This window comes from Meriones unguiculatus, chromosome X, assembly GCF_030254825.1.
Source record: "Meriones unguiculatus strain TT.TT164.6M chromosome X, Bangor_MerUng_6.1, whole genome shotgun sequence".
NCBI classification, from domain to species: Eukaryota; Metazoa; Chordata; class Mammalia; order Rodentia; family Muridae; genus Meriones; species Meriones unguiculatus.
This window is the reverse complement of record NC_083369.1, coordinates 141,386,957-141,407,457: the sequence shown is the minus strand read 5'-3', so window position 1 is coordinate 141,407,457 and position 20,501 is coordinate 141,386,957. Positions and strand designations below refer to the sequence as shown.

At 38.4% G+C, this 20,501-nt stretch overlaps 1 protein-coding gene across 9 annotated transcripts in view; it reads left to right on the top strand.

Moving 5' to 3' along the window:
* Rps6ka3 (ribosomal protein S6 kinase A3) overlaps positions 1 to 19,776 on the top strand; it is a 118,172-nt gene extending 98,396 nt beyond the window's left edge. For all 9 annotated transcript variants that reach the window (XM_060374610.1, XM_060374604.1, XM_060374609.1 and 6 more), the window contains 4 exons: positions 3,247 to 3,323; positions 3,974 to 4,091; positions 13,824 to 13,964; positions 14,703 to 19,776. In XM_060374610.1, coding sequence (XP_060230593.1) covers positions 3,247 to 3,323; positions 3,974 to 4,091; positions 13,824 to 13,964; positions 14,703 to 14,825 — 459 coding nt within the window. In that variant the 3' untranslated portion in view covers positions 14,826 to 19,776. The remainder of the gene's footprint in view (positions 1 to 3,246; positions 3,324 to 3,973; positions 4,092 to 13,823; positions 13,965 to 14,702) is intronic.
* The last annotated feature ends 725 nt before the right edge of the window (positions 19,777 to 20,501 follow it).

The window sequence follows — 20,501 nt, the reverse complement described above, 5'->3', positions numbered from 1 at the left end:
AAGCTGATGACGAAGAACTTCAGAATTCTCCCAGAGCCAGGAGTTTCAATGTCAGTAAATAATGGCAGCTACAACAGCAGTAACGAGGAGATAAATGCACTCCTGATCAAAGAAAAGGCAGAGAGGGAAAAGCCATGGCTTTTTCATTGTATAGATCTCCTTAATCTGGCCTACCATCTGCAGGTTGCTCCCATTCTAGGGGAGTATCATCCCTTACCAGGAAATACCTTACATATCCACCTTGAGGCTTGTCTGAACCCATTTCAGAACCAAACAAGCTGACAAGGAAGAATAACCATCACAATTTTTTTTAATTTTTTTTGTTTATAAAATTCTATCTCTGATAATATACTTACAATTTTAAATGTAAAAGCTGATGCTCTGAACATAGTATCACATTCTTATAGTTTTAAGCACCTTCAGTGACATTTCACAAATTGGTTGTTTAAACAGGTCTCAGTCCCTTTTTTATGATAAGTATACCTAATTTTTCTGTTTCTGATTCCAAGTAGCCATTGCGAAATAATTATCAATGTAGTCTGATATTATTGTTCAGCATTGTATTATTATAATTTATACTTTTTAGGTGAATGGAGTCTCAGGTATATTCTACCACTTATTGAATGTATGAACATGTATAAATTCTTACAATGTATAAATGTAAAAAAAAAGAACTCATTTGATATTTTCAATATAGAATAGTTATTTATTGTTTAATTGAAGAATCACTGACAGTTGAAATAAAATGCCAGCCCTCTATTTCTCTGTTTAATCCTTCAATGATATCAGATAGGGAAAAAAATTAAATTCCTTAGTAAGATATTACAAAAGCTCTCCAGTTTCTTTAGTATCCTCTACCTGAAATTCTAGCCACTTTATATTTCTTTTTCTGTCATGAAGACTGTTCCGTTCTCTTGTTTTATTCTGAATCAGGGCCTCAGTTCTATACTGAGCCTGGCCTTGAACTTGCAATGGTCCACCTTACCTACCCAAGTGCTGGGATTACAGACGTGAGCCAAAATAACCAGTTTTGCCTTTTTGCTTCTACTTTTGACTGTCTTCTACCTCCTCTCTTTGTCTACAGACATCTTACTAGATGGTGCAATACAAGCTAGCTAACTCCCCATGTCAAAAATAAATTGGAGCTCAAAGTATAACCTCAGTGATGAGTGTTTCTGTGACCTATAGGAAGCCTTGGATTTGATCCCCACCTACACAAAAGTTAATAAATATTCACCTCAATCTCAGTCTTTCCTGACATGATTTTGTTATAATACTTAATGTTGAATTGTTAACTATTTATATGTTGGATTTCCCTGCTATATTCTATTTTTAATAAATGGATTCTTGGACTTGAGAGATGGCTCAGAGGTTAAGAGCACTGGGTTGTTCTTCTAGAGGTCCTGAGTTCAATTCCCAGCAGCCACATTGTGGCTCACAACCATCTATAGTGAGATCTGGTGGATTCTTCTGGGGTGCAGGTACACATGCAGGCAAAACACTGTATACATGATAACTAAATCTTAAAAAAAAAAAAAACAGGACAGGAGCCTATCACAGAGGGCCTCTGAAAGACTCTACCCAGCAGTGTATCAAAGCAGATACTGAGACTCATAGTCAAACCTTGGGCAGAGTGCAGGGAATCTTATGAAAGAATGGGGAGATAGTAAGACCTGGAGAGGACAGAAGCTCCACAACCAAAATATCTGGGCCCAGGGGTCTTGAGACTGATACTCCATTTATGGTTATAACCTAGAACCCCTGCACAGATGTAGCCCATGGCAGTTCAGTATCCAAGTGGCTTCCCTAGTAAGGGTATCAGGGACTGTCTCTGACATGAATCCAGTGCCTAGCTCTTTGATCACCTTCCCCTGAGGGGGGAGCCGCCTTGCCAAGCCACAGAGGAGGACAATGCAGACAGTTCTGAGGAGACCTGATAAGCTAGGGTCAGATGGAAGGGGAGGTGAACCTCATCTATCATTGCACTTGTAGAGGAACATGGGAGGAGATGAGGAAGGAGAGTGGGATTGGGAGGGGATGAAGGAGGGGCCTACAGCTGAGATACAAAGTGAATAAACTGTAATTAATATTAAAACATAAAAAATTAATTAAAATGACATAAAAAACAAAACAAAGAGATGTACCCTTTTTCAAAGTTTGTCATAGCTCATAACTGATAATAATCAATGATGATGAACAAATGTTTGAGTGGATCAAATTATATGAATTAGTAGTTATAGCACTGTATCATTTGTATGAGGATACATATGTTCTTAAAAGTACTGTTAATTGCCAGCCATGAGAGGCATACCTATAATCCTAGTGCTAGGGAAGCCGAATAATAGGGTCAAGAGGTCACAGCCAGGTGCAGTGGCTCATACCTGTAATCCCAGCACTCAGGAGGCAGAGGCAGGAAGATCTCTGTGAGATCAAGACCAGCCTGCTCTACAAAGTGAGTCCAGGACAGCCAAGGCTATATAAGAAACCCTGTCTTGAAAAACTAAAACAAACAAAAAGAGTTCATGACTTGCCCACACTACATAAGAAATTTGAAGCCAGCCTGGACTATAAAGTGAGACCCTATCTCAAAATATATATAGTCATTTCTATAGCTGCATGCAAAATAGAAATTCATGAAGATAAGGAACTTGCCAGGTGTGGTGGCACAGACACCTTCAATCCCATCACTAAGGCAGAGGCAGGTAGATTCCTATGAGTTCTGGGCCAGCCTGGTGTACATAGTGAATTCCAGGCCAGCCAGAACTACATAGTGAGACTATGTCTTAAGAAGTAGAGAAAGTATCCTCTGTACCAGCAGCAGTACACAATAAGTGTTCAAATACCAATGTTAAATTCATAGATGTATATATGAATTAACAGAAGCAAAATGTTCTAATATTAGATTACTGAATGGTCTTATTTGTTAATCATGTTTTATTGAAGTTGTTCTTATGTGTATTGCTTTGGAAAATATAATTCCACTTACTATCCAAATACATGTTAAAAAAAAAAAAACATCAGTGTGGTGAAGGTAGGGAGATAAGATCAGTTAAGAGCACATGCTGCTCTTGCAGAGGACCAGCAGCTAAAAGACATTTATAACTCCAGTTCCATGCAATTAGACACCCTCTCCTGACCTTTGTTGTACATGTATAGACAAGCTGGCATACGTGTGTGTGTGTGTGTGTGTGTGTGTGTGTGTGTGTGTGTATTAACATGGTAATATTCATCTTTTACTTTTTCTAGGTTTTAAAACGACAAGGTTATGATGCTGCCTGTGATATATGGAGTCTTGGTGTCCTTCTTTATACAATGCTTACTGGGTAAGTGTGTATCATAAGTCGTTATTCTTCAGTATTTAAATTATGTAGTATTTTTAATCCCTATATTGTAATATCTTTTCATGTTTCTCATACTACTATATATAATACACATAATAAATATTTTATATATGCCCTATAATAATATATTTATATCTGTATCCCTTTTTTAAATTAGCTTTTCTTCTTTCTTTTTTCTTTTTTTTTTTCCTTTTTTTTGAGTCAGGATCTCACTGTGTTCTGGCTGGACTGGAACTCTTTATGGCCTCAGACTCACAGAGATCTGCTTGCTTCTGCCTCCCAGTGCTGGGATTAAAGTGGTACACTACCACACCTGCCAATAGCTGTCTTTTAATTAATTTTCTATATTTTTATTATAATTATATAATAAGCATATATGATTTTAATATATTATGCTAGATTGTGTCATAACTTAAAAAACATAATATTAAATATTAAGTCTAATTAGTATAACCTATTATTTGGTTTATGGAGCTTCATTTTACTGTCTTTTATTCATTTTCATGGACTCCAACAAAGTATTATATTAACTGAATCACTCAGAATAATTTTAGAGACTACAAAGAAATGTAAATATTACCAACCATAAGAGAAATTTTATTCATTGACATTTCAACTTTATTATAATCTAGTTACACTCCATTTGCAAATGGCCCTGATGATACTCCAGAGGAAATATTGGCACGAATAGGTAGCGGAAAATTCTCACTCAGTGGTGGTTACTGGAATTCTGTTTCAGATACAGCAAAGGTACGTGTGACTTCCAGTTAACATGGTTGTTTCCTTTTGTTTTGTTATTAGGGGTAGGAATTGAGCCCAGCATATTATATATGCTCAGTACACATTCTACCACTGAACTCTACCCCTCAGCCCTATTACAGACAGATTTGACAGGGGAATAGGTTGGTGAGGTGTGTACATGTTTGTCAGTGAGCAGATGGATATGTGTGTAAAGGATGTGGAATACAAAGGACAATTTTGGGTGTCTTTTCCATAGTGGCCATCCAAACTTGAGTTGAGTGGGTGTTGCTTGCTTGCTTGTCTGCTTTGAGGCAGGTTCTCAAAGTGGTATAGAGTGCACCAATTAGGCTACAGTAAGCCCCACAGATCTACCCATCTCTGCCTCCTAACTCTGAGATTACAATGCATGCAGTAATGTTCAGCTTTTTCTGTGGGTACTGGGGAATCAAACTCAGGTCCTCCTCGTGCTTGTACAGTTTTCTAGCTTTCTATTGCTATATAAGCAGCATGACAAAAGCAAGTGGAGAGGAAAGAGTTTATTTGGCTTAACACTTTCTGATCACAGTCTATCACTGAGGGAAGCCACAGAAGGAAGTACAGTAAAAACTGAGTCCATAAAGAATGCTGCTTACAGGTAAATGGTGAGATCTGGAAAAGATCATCCTGAGTGAGCTATCCCAGAAGCAGAGGGATGCACACAGTATATACTCACTCATATAGACATATAATATAGGATAAACCTACTAAAATCTGTACACCTAAAGAAGCTAATCAAGAGGGAGGACTGGCTAAAATGCTCAATTCCTATCCAGAAAGTCAAAGAGGCTGGACATCAGAAGAAGGAGACAAGAGGGAACAAGTCAGGAGCCTGACACAGAGGACCTCTGAAAAGCTCTGCCCTGAGACTTATGGGCAACCTTTGGGCAGAGTGCAGGGAATCTTAGGAAAGAAGTGGGAAACAGTAAGATCTGGAGAGGACAGGAACTCCATAAGGAGAGCAACAGAACCAAAAATTCTGAGCACAGGGGTCTTTCCTGAGACTGCTGTTCCAACCAAGGACTATGCATGGAGGTAACCTAAGACCCCTGCACAGATGCAGCCCATGGCAGTTCAGTATCCAAGTGGGTTCCATTGTGATAGGAACAGGGACTGTCTCTGACATGAACTGATTGGCCTGCTCTTTAATTACCTCTCTCTGAGGGGGAAGCAGCATTACCAGGCCACAGAAGAGGACAAGGCAGCCACTCCTGATGAGACCTAATTGACTAGGATCAGAAGGAAGGAAAAGAAGTCCTCCCCTATCAGTGGACTTGGGGAGGGGCATGCATGCAGAGGGTGGAGAAAGGGAGGGAGTGGGACTGGAGGGGGGAGAGAACCACAGGGGGGGGATACAAAGTGAGTAAAGTGTAATTAATAAAGAAAAATAAAATAAAATAAATTAAAAAAAACAAAAAAAAATCTTTGAACAATACATACGGACAGAGGGGAAAAAAAAGAATGCTGCTTACTCGTTTGCTCTCCATGTCTTGCTCAACCTGCTTCCTTTTTTTATGGTAGTATGCCAATCTTTTCTTTTTATTCTCTTATACATTACGTCCTGTCCACAGTTTCCTCTCCCTCTACTCCTCCAGTCCTCCCTTCTACTTCCCCTCTCCCCAGATCCATTCCTTATTCATTTCCCTTCAGAAAAGAACCACCAAAGGACAGCAACCAAACATGGCATAATAAGTTACAATAAGACTAGGCACAAACCCTCATATAAAGGCTGGGTGAGGCAATCCAGTAGGAAGAAAAGGTTCCTAGGAGCAGATGAAAGGGTCAGAAACAGCCCCCACTCCCACTGTTAGGAATCTTATAAGAACACTATGATACACGACCATAACATATGCAGAGGAACTAGTGCAAAACCGTGCAGGCTCCATGGTTGCCACTTCAGTCTCTGTGAGCCCCTAGGTTGTTGTAGAAAAGTAATATGTATATTGGGCTATGAAATGTTTATTAGACCTAAAATTATCACGGTGGTATTATTTAACCCACTGTCACAAATAATAAGACACAGACACCTATTAGGTTTATAATTGCCTTATTTACATTGGGCCAGTTGGGTATTTCACTTACACTGTCTCAATATGATAGTCACCATCTATCTCCCAGCCCCCATCCAATGCCATCCACCTAAATCCTCCAAAATTGCACTACCTTTCATCCATAATCCCATGGTACTTGCTTTTATTCTTTTTTTTTCTTTCGTTTTTTTTAATTTTTAAATATTAGGTACAGTCTATTAACTTTGTATCCCAGCTGTATCCCATGCCCTCATTCCCTCCCAACCTCATCCTCCCTCCCTCATCTCCTCCCTGACCCTTTCCAAGTCCACTGGGGAGGACCTCCTCCCCTCTCATCCAACCCTGGTTTATCAGGTATCTTCAGGACTGGCTGCAAAGTCCTCCTATCTGACCTAACAGGGCTGCTCCTTGGCGGGGGGGAGGGGGGTGTTCAAAGAGCCAGCCGTTGAGTTCGTGTCAGAAATAGTCCCTGATCCCCTTAATAGGGAACCCACTTGGATACTGAGCTACCATGGGCTACATCCAAGCAGAGGTTCTAGGTTATATCCATACATGGTCCTTGGTTGGAGAAACTTTCTCATAAAAGACCCCTGTGCCCAGATATATTAGGTCCCTGTGGAGCTCCTGTCCTCTTGAGGTCATACTAACTCCACCTTCTTTCTTATGATTCCCTGCACTCTGCCGAAGGTTTGGTGATGAGTCTCAGTATCTGCTTTGGTACACTGCTAGATAGAGTCTTTCAGAGGCCCTCTGTGGTAGGCTCCTGTCCTTTGCTTGTTTTCTCCTACTTCCAATGTCCATCCCATTTGTCTTTCTAAATGAGGATTGATCATCTTACCCTGAGTCCTCTTTCTTGTTTATCTTCTTTAGGTGTATAGATTTCATTATGTTTATCATATTTATAGGTCTAAATAAGTGAGTATATACCATGTGTGTCTTTCTCCTTCTGAGATACCTCACTCAGAATGACCTTTTCTAGATCCCACCATTTTCCTACAAATTTCATGGTTTCCTTGTTTTTAATTGCTGAGTAGTATTCCATTGTGTAAAAGTACCACAATTTCTGTATCCATTCCTCCGTTGAGGGACATCTGGGTTGTTTACATATTCTGGCTATTACAAATAAAGCTGCTACAAACATGGTTGTGCAAATGTCCTTGGTGTGTACTTGAGCATAATTTGGGTATATGCCTAGGAGTGGTATAGCTGGATCTTGAGGAATCAGTATTCCTAATTGTCTGAGAAAGCACCAGATTGATTTCCAAAGTGGTTGTACCAGTTTACATTCCCACCAGCAATGGAGGAGGGTTCCCCTTTCTCCACAACCTCTCCAGCATGTGATATCACTTGAGTTATTCATCTTAGCCGTTCTGATGGGTGTAAGGTGAAATCCAGGGTCATTTTTATTTACATCTCCCTGATGGCTAAGGACGTTGAGCATCTCTTTAAGAATTCTTTCTAGAGGAATATAGAATGGCAGAGAAACACTTAAAGAGATGCTTTCATTCTTTACCTGGGCCTTTCCACACCAGCATTGGAGTCCTGTCCTCAGTGCCATGTGGTTTTTTTTCACCATGCTAATCCATGGTGGTGTCTTCTTCTCTTCCTCTGTTTCCTGTGATCCACTCTGTCTCTAAAGACCAAGAACCTTAGCCACGCCTACCCCATCTGCCCTGCCCAGGTAAAGGCTGTTTAATCAACCAATCAGATATGTCTTAGGCAGGTTTACAAAACAAAGATAGGTGTAACCAGATTTTAGGGGGTCAGCAATCAGCATCAGACCAACCTCCAACACCTCTATGAGGCCTGCTTAGTCGATTCTGTGTGCCAAGTTCTCCTAGTGTCCTTGAGCCCTCTGGATTCTAAAGTCCTTCCTCCCTTCCCAATTTTTACAGCGTTCCCCTAAGCTCTGCCTAATTCTCGATTATGGGTCTCTGTATCTACTCTAATCAATTATTAGATGAAGCCTCTCTGATGGCAATTGAACTAAGTGCCTATCTCTTCTTCTGGATGGCATGGCCTACACCTGAGCAGGGATCAGCCTGATCACCAGCCAGGACCACCTGCCCAGGGATGGCACCACCCACAGTAGGCTGGATCTTCCCACATCAATCATTAATCAAGGAGATGTGGAGGCTGGAGAGACTGATCAGTTGTTGAGAGCACTTTATTGCTCTTGTGGAGAACCTAGATTCCTTTCCCAACACCCACATGATGGCTCAGAATCATCTGTAACTCCAGTTACAGGGGACCCAATAACTTCTGACCTCTGGATGCCCCAGGCATGCATGTAGTGTGCCTGTATACATGTATGTATGTAGTATACATACATGTATGCAGGCAAAACACTCATAAAATAAGTAAATCTAAAACATTGTTTTTAAAAATGTCTCCTAGACATGCCCACAGGCCATTCTAATGAAGGCAAATCCTTAGTTAAGGTTCCATCTTCTCAGATGACTCTAGTTTGTGTCAAATTAACAAATGCTAAACAGCAAACACAGTACTGACTGAACTATCTCCCTAGTCATTATTACAATTACAAGCTTTTGAGAAATATTTTGTCAGGATTCCTGAATGGAAGAAACAAAGAAGTTTATACACATATATAGATATACTTATGGATATAGATATACATATACATATGGATATACATATATAGATATACATATATGTATGTATATATTTATATATATATTTATATAAATACTCATCTATTTAATATCTATATAAAGTAGTATGTTGAAGTGATGTTACCAAATATCTTGAACTCCAAAAAGGATTGTTTTTTATTTTCTCTAAAGGACTTTAGTTTGGCCTTGTTATCTGTATGCATTCAAAAGCTTTGTCTTACTAACAAGCATAGTGAATGATAATGATGGTAATCTTTATTATTTGTGTCTACTACGTGCCTCACACTGCACTTTACCTTGTAAGAACCGTGTAAAATAGATGGTAGTATCCTCATTTCATATAACAAGAGTAAGGACTAGAGTTTTAGTATAAACTTGTCATCGTTATACACCAGGCACAAGTGAGCACTTGAAACTCTCACTGCAGAGTACATGTTCCCTAAAAGAATTGCACTATGTCCTCATTTTGATTTGTTCTGATGAACAAGGGTTAATTTTTATCACAATTAACATCAGGTGGTTTATAGCCTGGTTTCTGGAAATTATTCAGAAACCTTTGGCTCTAGAGCTGCCTTTCTTAAACTAACACTGATGTGCTTTCCAATGCTCCTCTACTCTCACTCAATTCATAGAAAAAAAATACTTTTCTTTTAAAAAAAAGAAGTAAACTTTTCCACATCAAAATGAGGAAAATACAGAAGAGACTGAGGAAACATTGGTAAAAATACTCACTGACTTTCCTTTGAAATGGAAGTCTGAGTTGAGGTGATTGTGAATAGAACACATCCAAAAAGTTCATAGGTTCTTTTGATGTAGAACAGCAAGCTCAATTAGCTAGATGAATTAATGTTTAGATACTTGGCTTTTAAATTTGTTTAAAATTTGCATGTTAGACTAAGGGTGTAGCTCAGTGATGGAGCATGAGCTTAGCAACCATGAGTCCCTGGGTGAGATTTTTCCCAGCATCAAAAATAAAAAAAATAATAATAATATTAGTCTTATGTTTTTCTAACAGTAAGATTTCTTAAAGCTGATTCTTCATTTTTCTGGGTACCTGTTTTCTTCTTAATTCTGCTTATTGGTTGCCAGAATATGCTTCATAAATAAAAGGCCTGAAGAGAAAAGATGTGACAAAGGTAGAATTCTTGACCTCTGAGAACGCATGATCTGGCAGAAAGACAACCCAAGATGCACAATACAGGATTTCTTGTATTACAGCTTAGTACAGTTTTTGTGCTAAAGAAGATTACAGATGATCTGGACAAGAAAGCTATGGAGAACTTGAGTGGATGCCACTAGGTGGTGATAAGAGCATGGGAACAGCAAAATGCCTCCAGACTGGTCATTTGATGTGACTCTTACAGCATGCACAAGCAAAGATAGCTGATGAACCTGAATTGTAAATAGCTTTGTGACTCATATTTAGGATTATTGGCTTACTCTGGATATTGTGGAAATTTTTTTAAGAAAACAAACTATTAAGCTAGCCAGGCATTGTGCCTATAATTCCAGCACTCAAGAGGCAGGCAGATCTCTGAACCAGGCCAGCCAGGGCTACACAGAGACACCATCTTGGAAGAAAAAATAAAGAAAAGAAAACTACTAAGCTGTGTACAATAACCAGATTTTCTATTTTGCACTCCACAGAACAGTCGTTTTCATCCATGCAGTCTTCCACAAACATGGGTGAGGTATATGAAGAAATGTTACCCATTACCAGAGTATCAGAACTTACACATCACTTGCTTTTTCTAGTCAGTTAAAACTAGCTAAAGTTACCTTGGTGCTTTGAATTCATTTTCAGTCCAGAATGCTTTTTTTTTTAGTGAGAGATGAGGTTGGAGACCCAAATATAGAGCATAAAAATTATATTAAACTCAGCTTGTCTTATAAATTCCAAGCAATTAGAGTAGTTTTTGCACCTATTACACAGTTAAGACTCCCTATTGTAAGCATCATGTAATGCTATCATTACCCACAAAGTGAAAAAGGATTATGTTAATATGGCTGTGTCCCTGTGTTGCCTATGTGAACATTGTCAGTAGTTTGGGTTACATAAAAGCTGTGAGAAGAGAACACGATCACATCTCCTTTTACTGAGTATTTACTCTCAAAGTTTGATACCTGTTTGAGTTGCATTGTTTTATTCAGTGCTGACTGGCATAAGATTAGGGTTATTACTTGTAAGGTTTTTATGCATTTCACATCACGAATGGTGAAGGCCTTAATTATTCCAATTGCAATGGAATCTGAGGAAAATGAAAGGGAAATTTAGAAGACAGAACAGACTTTATAGTTTATTGAACATAAATGAGTAAGAAGCAGCTATCAAGCATGCAGTCCACAATGCTACTTCAGGCAAATAAAAGAGAGTATCTTTCACCAAGCATTTGGATATCTAAGAAGCTTTCAGATGGTAGTAGTTGAAGAGTTGGACATAATGAATTTGAAATACTTCTGTTTGGCTATTAAGGAAACGGGCCTTATGGCTTCATGTCTTAGAAGTTTGTGGTGGAATATGAAGGAGTTGACATCATCTGTAGTAGCTAAAGTAATGATTGTGATTAAGATTATCAGAGCATAGTGATTAAAGAACCACAGAAGGGATTCAGCAAAATGCTACCATTTAAAGAGAAAGCTGGGCCTGGAGTAGGATGCAGATACATAGCTCAGTGGTTGAATTCTTGCCTAAGAGTTATAAGGCCTTCCCCAGAACCACAAGGAAGGGAGGGGTACCAGGCACGGTGAGTACCCATTGAAGGGTTAGCAGTAAAAGAAAGAGAACTTTGAAATTACTTGGCCAGTCAAACACAGAGGTGTTATTAAAATTATAGTTGAGTTTTGTTTTGGCCCTGGAATTTTACATTTACTTTAAGCACTTTGGTCCATTTTCAGAATTTGATAAGAAAGGTCTTTTTTTCTTTTTTTTGATTTTTTTTTACCTATTTTTTTTTTTTTTTTTACTTATTTATTTTTGATACAGAGTGTCATAAAGTATTGCTCAGGCTATGGCCAAACCCCTGAGTTTAATGAATCCTCCTTCAACCTCCCAAGCAGCTAGGACTACACCCATGTGCTGTCATGCCTGGCTCACTCTTTATTTCCAGTTCTGTTCAGTATCTTATTCCTGTTTTTATCTGATAATAATAGCCAAGAGAGTCCACAAGTGTCTAAAACAGAAGAGTACCTAGAGCAGCAACTCCCTAATTCCCACTATGTAGTCAACCACTAGGTGCTGTCAAGGCATTTTTCCTACCCAGGAGTGATGGTGCATTCCTAAAATGTCAGCATTTGAGAAACTGAGGCAGGGATTAAGTGTTCAAGATAATCTATGGTGACTTAGTAAGTTTGAAGTCTGCTCAGTCTATGTGAGGCCTTGTCCTCAAAACAGACAAGAAAACTAAATCCCCAGGCTTTTGCCCCTGTAACCTATTTTCCTCCATACGTAAAGAGTATAATCTATCCAAATTAAAAAGTTGAGCACCTTACTCTCTTGCTTTATTGCTTTAGAATAAGTCCATATTGGTTAATATAGTTTGCAAAGATCTTCCTCACCTGTTTTTTCTCACCTCTTTCACTTTATTGGCTGCCATGATCTCCTTGAGAACAGTTGTCTACTGTAGCCACACTAGTCGCTTTAGTCAGTTCCTCAAATATGATGTTGTATTAGTTACTTACCATTGCTGTGGTAAAACCCACAATCAAGGCAACTTAGAAAGTATTTGATTTTGGGCTGACAGTTCCAGAGGGTTAGACTCCATAATGGAGGAAAGGCATGGTGGCAGGAGAAGCAGTTCACATCTCAAACCACAAGCAGGAGGCAGAGAGTGCTAACTTGAAATGGCATGCGTCTTTTGAAACATGAAAGCCTGTCTCTAGTAACACCTTTCCTCCAACAAGAACATACCCTCTAATCCTTCCCAAACAGTTCCACCAACTGGGGACCAAGTATTGGAGCATAGATGCTTATGAAGGCCATTCTCATTTAAGGCACCATAGACATGTTCTCTTATACCTTAGGGCTTTCCTCCAGATGCACTCCCTTTTGTCTACCTGAGATGTTCTGCTCCCTCCATACCTTCTGAAATTCAGCTCCTACCCATTATTAATGTTTCCCCTTCCTTTTAAAACTCACTTTTATGGGGACTGGAGAGATGGCTCAGTGGATAAGAGCATTGTCTGCCCTTCTAGGGGTCCTAAGTTCAATTCCTAGCAACCAGATAGTGGCTCACAACCATCTATACTGGAATCTGGCACTCATACATAAAATAAATAAATTAAATTAAAAAAAAAGAAGAGTCACTTTTAAAAGCATTCAGGAATCTGAGGCAGGAAGATTTCCACAGGTTTGAGGCTACGCTGAGCTACAAAGAGAGTACCAGGCCACTTGAGGGTACATGGAAAGAATATCTCAAAAAAGTAACAATCAAAAGTGACAGTTTTGAAGCCATCTCCCAGCGTAGGCCAGGTATCTCTTTATGTTCTTCTAGCTGCTATTGGCACGTTTTCATCTAATCAAACACCTTACCATGCTTTTTAACTGATTCTTTGTCTCTCCCATACTGAACTAAAGCTTCCCAAGGCCATAGGTCTCCACATGTTTTGAGCCTCTAGAATTAGAGCAGAGCTAAGAAAAGCCAGAGTAAACTGAGCCTTTGCAACATTGTAGCACTCAGGGAAGAGAAAGGAGTGATTGGAGTATTTTTCTCACAAACTTATTTGTGAGAAAAAATTGCTTTATGACAAAAGGGCTGCAATCAAGAAATACAGCATCATAAAATCTGAAGAAGAATGCTGATCATAGAAATACAAGAGAAGCCAGGCACAGTGGTGCATGCCTTTAATCCCAGCACTTGGGAGGCGGAGGCACACAGATCTGTGTGAGTTTGTGGCCATCCTGGTCTACAAAGTGAGTCCGGGACAGTCAGAGCTCTGTTGCACAGAGAAATCCTGTCTTGGAAGACCAAAAAGAGAGAGAAAAAAAGAAATGTGAGAGAAAAAAGAGGAAAATTAACCTTGTCTTATTCTCCTTCATCTGATAGGATCTGGTGTCAAAGATGCTTCATGTAGATCCTCATCAGAGACTGACTGCTGCTCTTGTGCTCAGACATCCTTGGATTGTCCACTGGGACCAACTGCCGCAATACCAACTAAACAGACAGGATGCACCGCATCTTGTAAAGGTGAGCAGCCCTATATCCAGCCATTGCTTTCTGTGTGAACTCCAAGATGGACAACGCCAACTGAGCGTCCAAGAATCCCATCTCCGTGCCCTCAGCAACTTTCCTTTTCATCTTGTTTACAAGATCTAGTATGGGATTTTCATATACAAGTGCCTAATATCTTGAGGGCAGGAGACACAAGGCATACCAGAATGTCAGTAATTAAGTTAACTTAAGGGGAACTTTTGCATTTCTGTCATTCTGTATACATAGGTGTTGACTATCAGTAAGGACAGAATCTATAAATTTTTCCAACTGAAAGGTCATGGCTTATATTACATGATTATAAAGACAAATTAAATGACCCTAAGAAAATGAGAACTGCTCTATTTGAGCCCTGACCTGTCCTTTCTCATATAAAGTATCAGCCTCACACACTGGCCTCGGTTTTAGTTAAATCTGAAAAATTGACCAGCAGTTATTCTCATTATGAAACTAATAAACCTCTATATTAATTTACATAAAAAAATCCCCACCAGGCTTGATGGAGCATGCCTGTAATCCCAGCACTTGGGGAGGCAGAGACAGGTGGATCTCTGTGAGTTCAAGGCCAGCCTGGTCTACAAAGTGAGTCCTGGACAGCCAAGGGTACACAGAGAAACCCTGTCTCAGAAAAAAAAAATCCCTGGGGTTAAAACCCTTTATTTTATATTTGTATACATGTCATTTTTTGTTGAAGTCTTTCTTTACTTTTCTCAGGGTGCCATGGCAGCTACATACTCTGCTTTAAACCGCAATCAGTCACCAGTTTTGGAACCAGTAGGCCGCTCCACTCTTGCTCAGCGGAGAGGTATTAAAAAAATCACCTCAACAGCCCTGTGAAGTGACCTCAGTGAGATATTTGGTACCATGATGCAAGCTGATAGCACAAGTTCTGGCAACAGGTAGCACATACCTGAAGAGACACCTGCAAGCACACACTGTCCCAGCTGGTACCCATAATGCTGCTGCTCCTGCTGCTCCTGCTTTCATCTCTTCTCGCTTTAATTGATTGTTAGCAAGTTAGATTTTCCTGGAGCTTCGAAATGAAAATGGAAACATGATGAAGATATATTCACTGAATCAGCAAGAAAGAATAATGAACACATGAATACCACCTAAAATACACTGAATAAAATACTCTACACCATATAGCATTATTTTTATAGGAAATATTTCATGTCCGCTAAATATTCTTTGTTAGTTATAGGGATGGACAGTTTATGTTAAGCACTTAGCTTAAACAATCCGTTTATATTAGCACTGTATCCCTTGTGCCATCCAACATTTTGTATGTTTTTGTAAACATATATACAGTACATTTCTGTACTGCTTTCTTTAATGTATACATGCCTTGTTTAACTTGGAGTCTATTAATCAATGACTATTAAATCTGGATAAATAGTTCACCTGGATTAACAGTATTGTTGGGAAACCTTAAGGATGACCAGATTGATGGAACATCTGTTGAATGTAATTCTTTCAAATTGTATATATCTTCCCCCATCTGTTTCACTGGTTTGTTTATTTGTTTCTTCAAGTCAGGTGCTCTGTCAGACTAACATAGAAAGCTGTTAATGGTAAAGAAAGTTGTTGTGTGTGTGGCATGAAATCAAGAATACACCTATGAAGTTAGTCCATATTCTTTGTGATTTCTTAGAATTTCTTTCCCTTAATTAAGAAAGTAGTCCTTGCACTTTTAACCTTACATAGTCCTCATACTTAGTATTTGGCATATCATTTGGATTTTTGCCAGTATACATCAAAGGCCTTTAAAAGAATTCTAGTAAAAAAAAAATAGAAAAGGAAATTTTAGCAACTGGTAATTAAAGCCTTACTGAATATTTCATGTTTAAATAGATACTCTATATTAAACACTAATTTGAATGTAATAAAGGCCACAGGCCTCCATATGAAATTGGATTTAAACTTTCTTATTCTAGGGAATAAAATATTCTTGGTCAAACAATATCTGTGCTAACCTGAACTCACAGCTGAGACAGGCTCAATGACCGATCAGCGATCAGCACTGACAGGTGTCTGAATCCCTGCTGATGGTTTATGGCCATGATGTTTTCTTTGACTTCAGTAGAGACCAGTTATCACCATGGCTCCAGCTACACATCAAGTGCAGTATTCAGTATTTCCATCTAACCTGCTAGTTTCCAGTTCCATTTAACAAAAGAAATGTATGAAACAAAAGTATCATCACTGCACATTTGTCACATTATCCAGTGTACATTAGTATGTGATGTGATAAGCATGAGCGAAGAAAAAGTGACTTACCTTACCTCATCGGGAATGTACCGCAGTAGATGTGAGTCACTTACTGAGCCGTTTACATCAGCAACCTTATCACATAGGAGTACCAACCCAAGAGTGCGCTTCTTGTAATTCATAAAAGACACTTGTCATTCTTTATTTCCTCTCATACTAAAGAGAAAGCGAAAATGTCTAAACACCCTTTGCCCTAACAACACAAAATGATTGTATAGAAGTCAAATGTATGTTTATCTTCTAAATGAAAGGTGCATATATATTAGGAGGTTGCTAGAAGTTCTACATACCAACTATTGAAGTTCTTGTGTATATGGATGCTAACTATTGAAAGTTGCTTTCCATTCCCTGGGAAGAAAGCCTTTCCACCCTCCTTTGTTCAGTGTGTCAGATTCTTCCATTTACCCCATCTCCCATTTAGTTTTTCCTCCTAACACCACGCTGCCTTTGCTTCATGTTATCACACAACCAGGAGCTAAAGTAAAAAAAAAAAAAAAAAAGTATCTTTTTCAGGGCAGACCTCTACTATAGTATGATGCCAAGTTTATATTTCCTTTAAGCCTTCTTTGTTTCATCAAACTGCCAGTTTTATTGAAGAAAAGCAAGTTACAGATCCTCAAAACTGAAGGCTTCCTACTGACAAAGCAGGTTAGGAGCGTAATGATTTCATCTGTGGCTTTGGTGTTCACATTGTCTTTAGGCAAACGTAGCTGACAATGTAGTGCTCATGTAGTTAGCCTTTCCATTCACTTCACAAAGTCCATTTCTTACAGGCCAGAGTACTTAATGGTATTAAGGCTCCTGAAGTCTGCCTTTCACCATCGCTGCCAATTTCTGGGGGGCTTATCCAAGAGTTGTCAGTCCAGCTTTTATGTTTCACTGAAAGAAGGAACTAAACTGACAGGACTTTTTTTATGGATATCTCTTGGTTTATGATGCAAAATAATATCCCAAACAATAGAAATGCACTTAGCATAGCCACACACATACCGGAAACTATGAATTACAATACTGTGTGTTTTGCATCTTCCCTTTCAAGTGATGATACTAAATTAAGGTAAGTTCTGTTGTTGTTGTTTGGGTTTAGGTTTTTTGTTTGTTTGTTTTTTGTTTGGTAGGTTGGTTTTGTTTCACTTTTTATGAATCATTTCAGTTTCTTGTCTCTAAAAAGGTATCTTCTAAGTGGCTTACTCCCTTAACTTTAACAGATGTGATGTAAATCTTTTTTTACAACCAACCCCAAAAGTCTAAATATAATTTTGGCAAGACCGAAAGCCAAGATGCTGTGAGGCTGGCATATGGAAGAGTCAGTTCTGAGTGTGTGGAGAGAGGATGTGGGGTATGTGCAGTAGTTTTCACATTTCACATGCATTGCACTCCAAAGAACAGGTTTGGGGTCTGGTGGTGGCATTTTCCATCTGATTTTTAGACATGCCTTCTGTTAGGATCAAAGGACATCAAGATAAGTGTGTGGTTGTCTTGTAAGCCGTGTCCATACCCTCAGCCTAAGAAGGATTAGAAGAGAGAATAGGTGCAGAAGCTTCAAAAGAAGGCATGTACCTGATACAGAAAGGACCAGGGTGATAGTTGGCAAAAGGCTTTCTAGACTCTGGGGTCTTGGTATAGGTGTTTTTAATCACGGTGGAGGCCAGTAACACATCTCAACATGATTTTGATAGTTTCCATTTCCTGGCTTTATCAGTTACCTACAATATTTCAGGTTGTTTTGCTATATTTTATAAAATAAATTCTTACTATAGTGTTGAGCATTTGAGACTTTTGAAAGTATTCAGACAGAGCTTGAGAATGTACAGGATTTTAAAAAAAAGGTCTATTTTCTGTGACTCATAAAACACAATGGTTTTCATGGCTGATCTTGGTGCTTAAACCAGGAGGGTCCAGTCTAACTCTAACTGTCCCTCTGCAAGGTCCAACTCCCTGTGACTAAACTGGATATATACTTGGAGCCTTATTTAATTCACAGAGAAGTTGACTTAATTCAGTGTTTTTATTTCAATTAATGAGAATAGTCCTCTTTCAACTCCAGGTTACTTACATTTTGCTGATCTCCCCAAGAGACCATTGGTGGAGACCAATTAATGAAGGAATGAATTCAGTTTCTTGAGACTGTGGTATTCTACAGAGCCACACCTAACCACTTTTTCCAGTGAAAAATCTACACAGTGATAATACCCAAACATGGATGGCCAAGAAGAATTTGTATCTACAGTGTGCTTTGTGTGTTTTTGACACTGCTGTATTCTGTGTTGCCAAGTGACTTGTAACTGATTCCAGAGTGACGGTTCTTAAAAAATTCTAGTAGTTAAGTCAACTTACTTTTTAAAAAACCTGGTGTCACTCACTATAGGTCTCACATGTACCACTTTTATTCCAGTCTTTTAACTGTTCATAATGGGCATAGCAAGGGTTGGAGTGAGAGCCTACTTCCTACCTCTTAAGGCACTTTCCTCATTGTTTTGCCATATAACCTTGAACTGCATGATAAGCTGTTGAAATACCCATGACTTTCCGCAGAGCAACTAGCAAGGTATATGACATTTTGACTAGAGATTAGTGGAAAGGAAAATTTAGAGATTTAATTCCAGATGTATGAACCTCAAGAAAAAAATGTCTTCTAACACATACCATTTAAGTATAGTATATGGAAATGTATTTGAGAAGAGAGTCACTATAATAGTTCTCTCTAAGTAGATTAGTTCAATGTCCAGTGAAAGTGAACATCTTTACTCCTATATTATAGTACTGGATGAACTGTATACTGAGTTTTTCAAACAAGTATTTAAAGTAGAACTTTTAGGTACAAAGCAAGGGCATGAGGATAATGACTTTGGGTTATGTTTCTGTAAGTGTAGTTTACCATATAAAGCTTTGTGTTTTTTTTTTTTAATTTAAAAAAGGTTTCAAAGCATTCATTAGCATCCTTAATGATTATGAGTGATGAGCGTGTAACTCGAAATCATATACATGTATTAGTTTATCTTAACTTTTGCCCTAAATAAAAGGGAAGGTGTATACCTAAAAGATGTAATTATTTTGCATTTTTGGCCATGGGTGGGAATGGGGTGGGTATCTAATTAAGCAGTTTTTAAAAAAGAAAAAAATCAGAAATATTTTTCTACTATTATATATGATCTTCCTTTATACTAATTTATCTCTAGTAAAGCATGCCAGAAGCCCAAGCAAGGTACCATATCAAGGGTTCTAATGTGTTGTACCTTTTATTGTTAGGTAAATCGTATCAGATGCTTGGCATTGCTGCCATAGTTAGGAAGTGCTTGTGAGGATCAGATTTTACTGAATTCTTTTAAGTTGTTTTACTTAAGAGTCTAATCTGGGAAGTTTGCAAATCATACTATTAATGTGTAATCTACGCTCTTTCCAATGTATCCCTAAATAATCCTGGAACAATACTGCTTGTATTCCTGTCACAGAACAGGTTTTGTAATCTTTAAAAGAAATGGAAATTTATATAATAAAGTTTCAAGTAAAGCACGTATGTACCTTTTATCCGGTTATTTGAGTTATATGATTAGACCTTTATAATATAAAATTTTCTGTCCAAATTGTATTTATGAAATTGTATGATAGCATTTAAAGCAGGAATATTCCTAATTTAATGAGTACAAAATAATTTTGCTATACATCATCTTAGAATCATTTGAGCCAAATATCTTCCCCAATATCAGACCAGGCACAAATGAAACAATCCTTTTCTCAGAGAAGTCTAAAACTACCGGACTCAGCTCCAAAAATTCTCCTTTCTCCTTTGTTATCTTAGTTCTCTTTGGATTCCTTTTGCTATCCAGAGTGAACCTTGAAACATCAGAATCAATCACCCAAACTTCTCTCTCAGAAGTATCCTAAAGTTTCTTATATCCTTGCTTTTGTTCTGTATCCATTGAGCAAAACTCCAGTCTTTGCTGCTGGTTAATTCTATCTCTGCATCTCTAAATGTTGTATGAAACTATACAATTAAACAAATGGCACTACAAATTTCTGTTTTCCAAATTTCCAATTGTACTTAAATCTTTAAAGCATTTGTCCATCTTTTTTCCTTATTAAAATCCATTCTCCCAATCCTTTTTGTTTTTTAAATAAAAAGTTTGTAGGGGAGGGTTAGAGGTGTTTTGGTTCAGTTCGGTTTTGGACTTTTTAGAGACAGGGTTTCACTATATACTTGGTTGGTCTTGCAACTGAGTATGTAGACTAGCTTATCCTCCA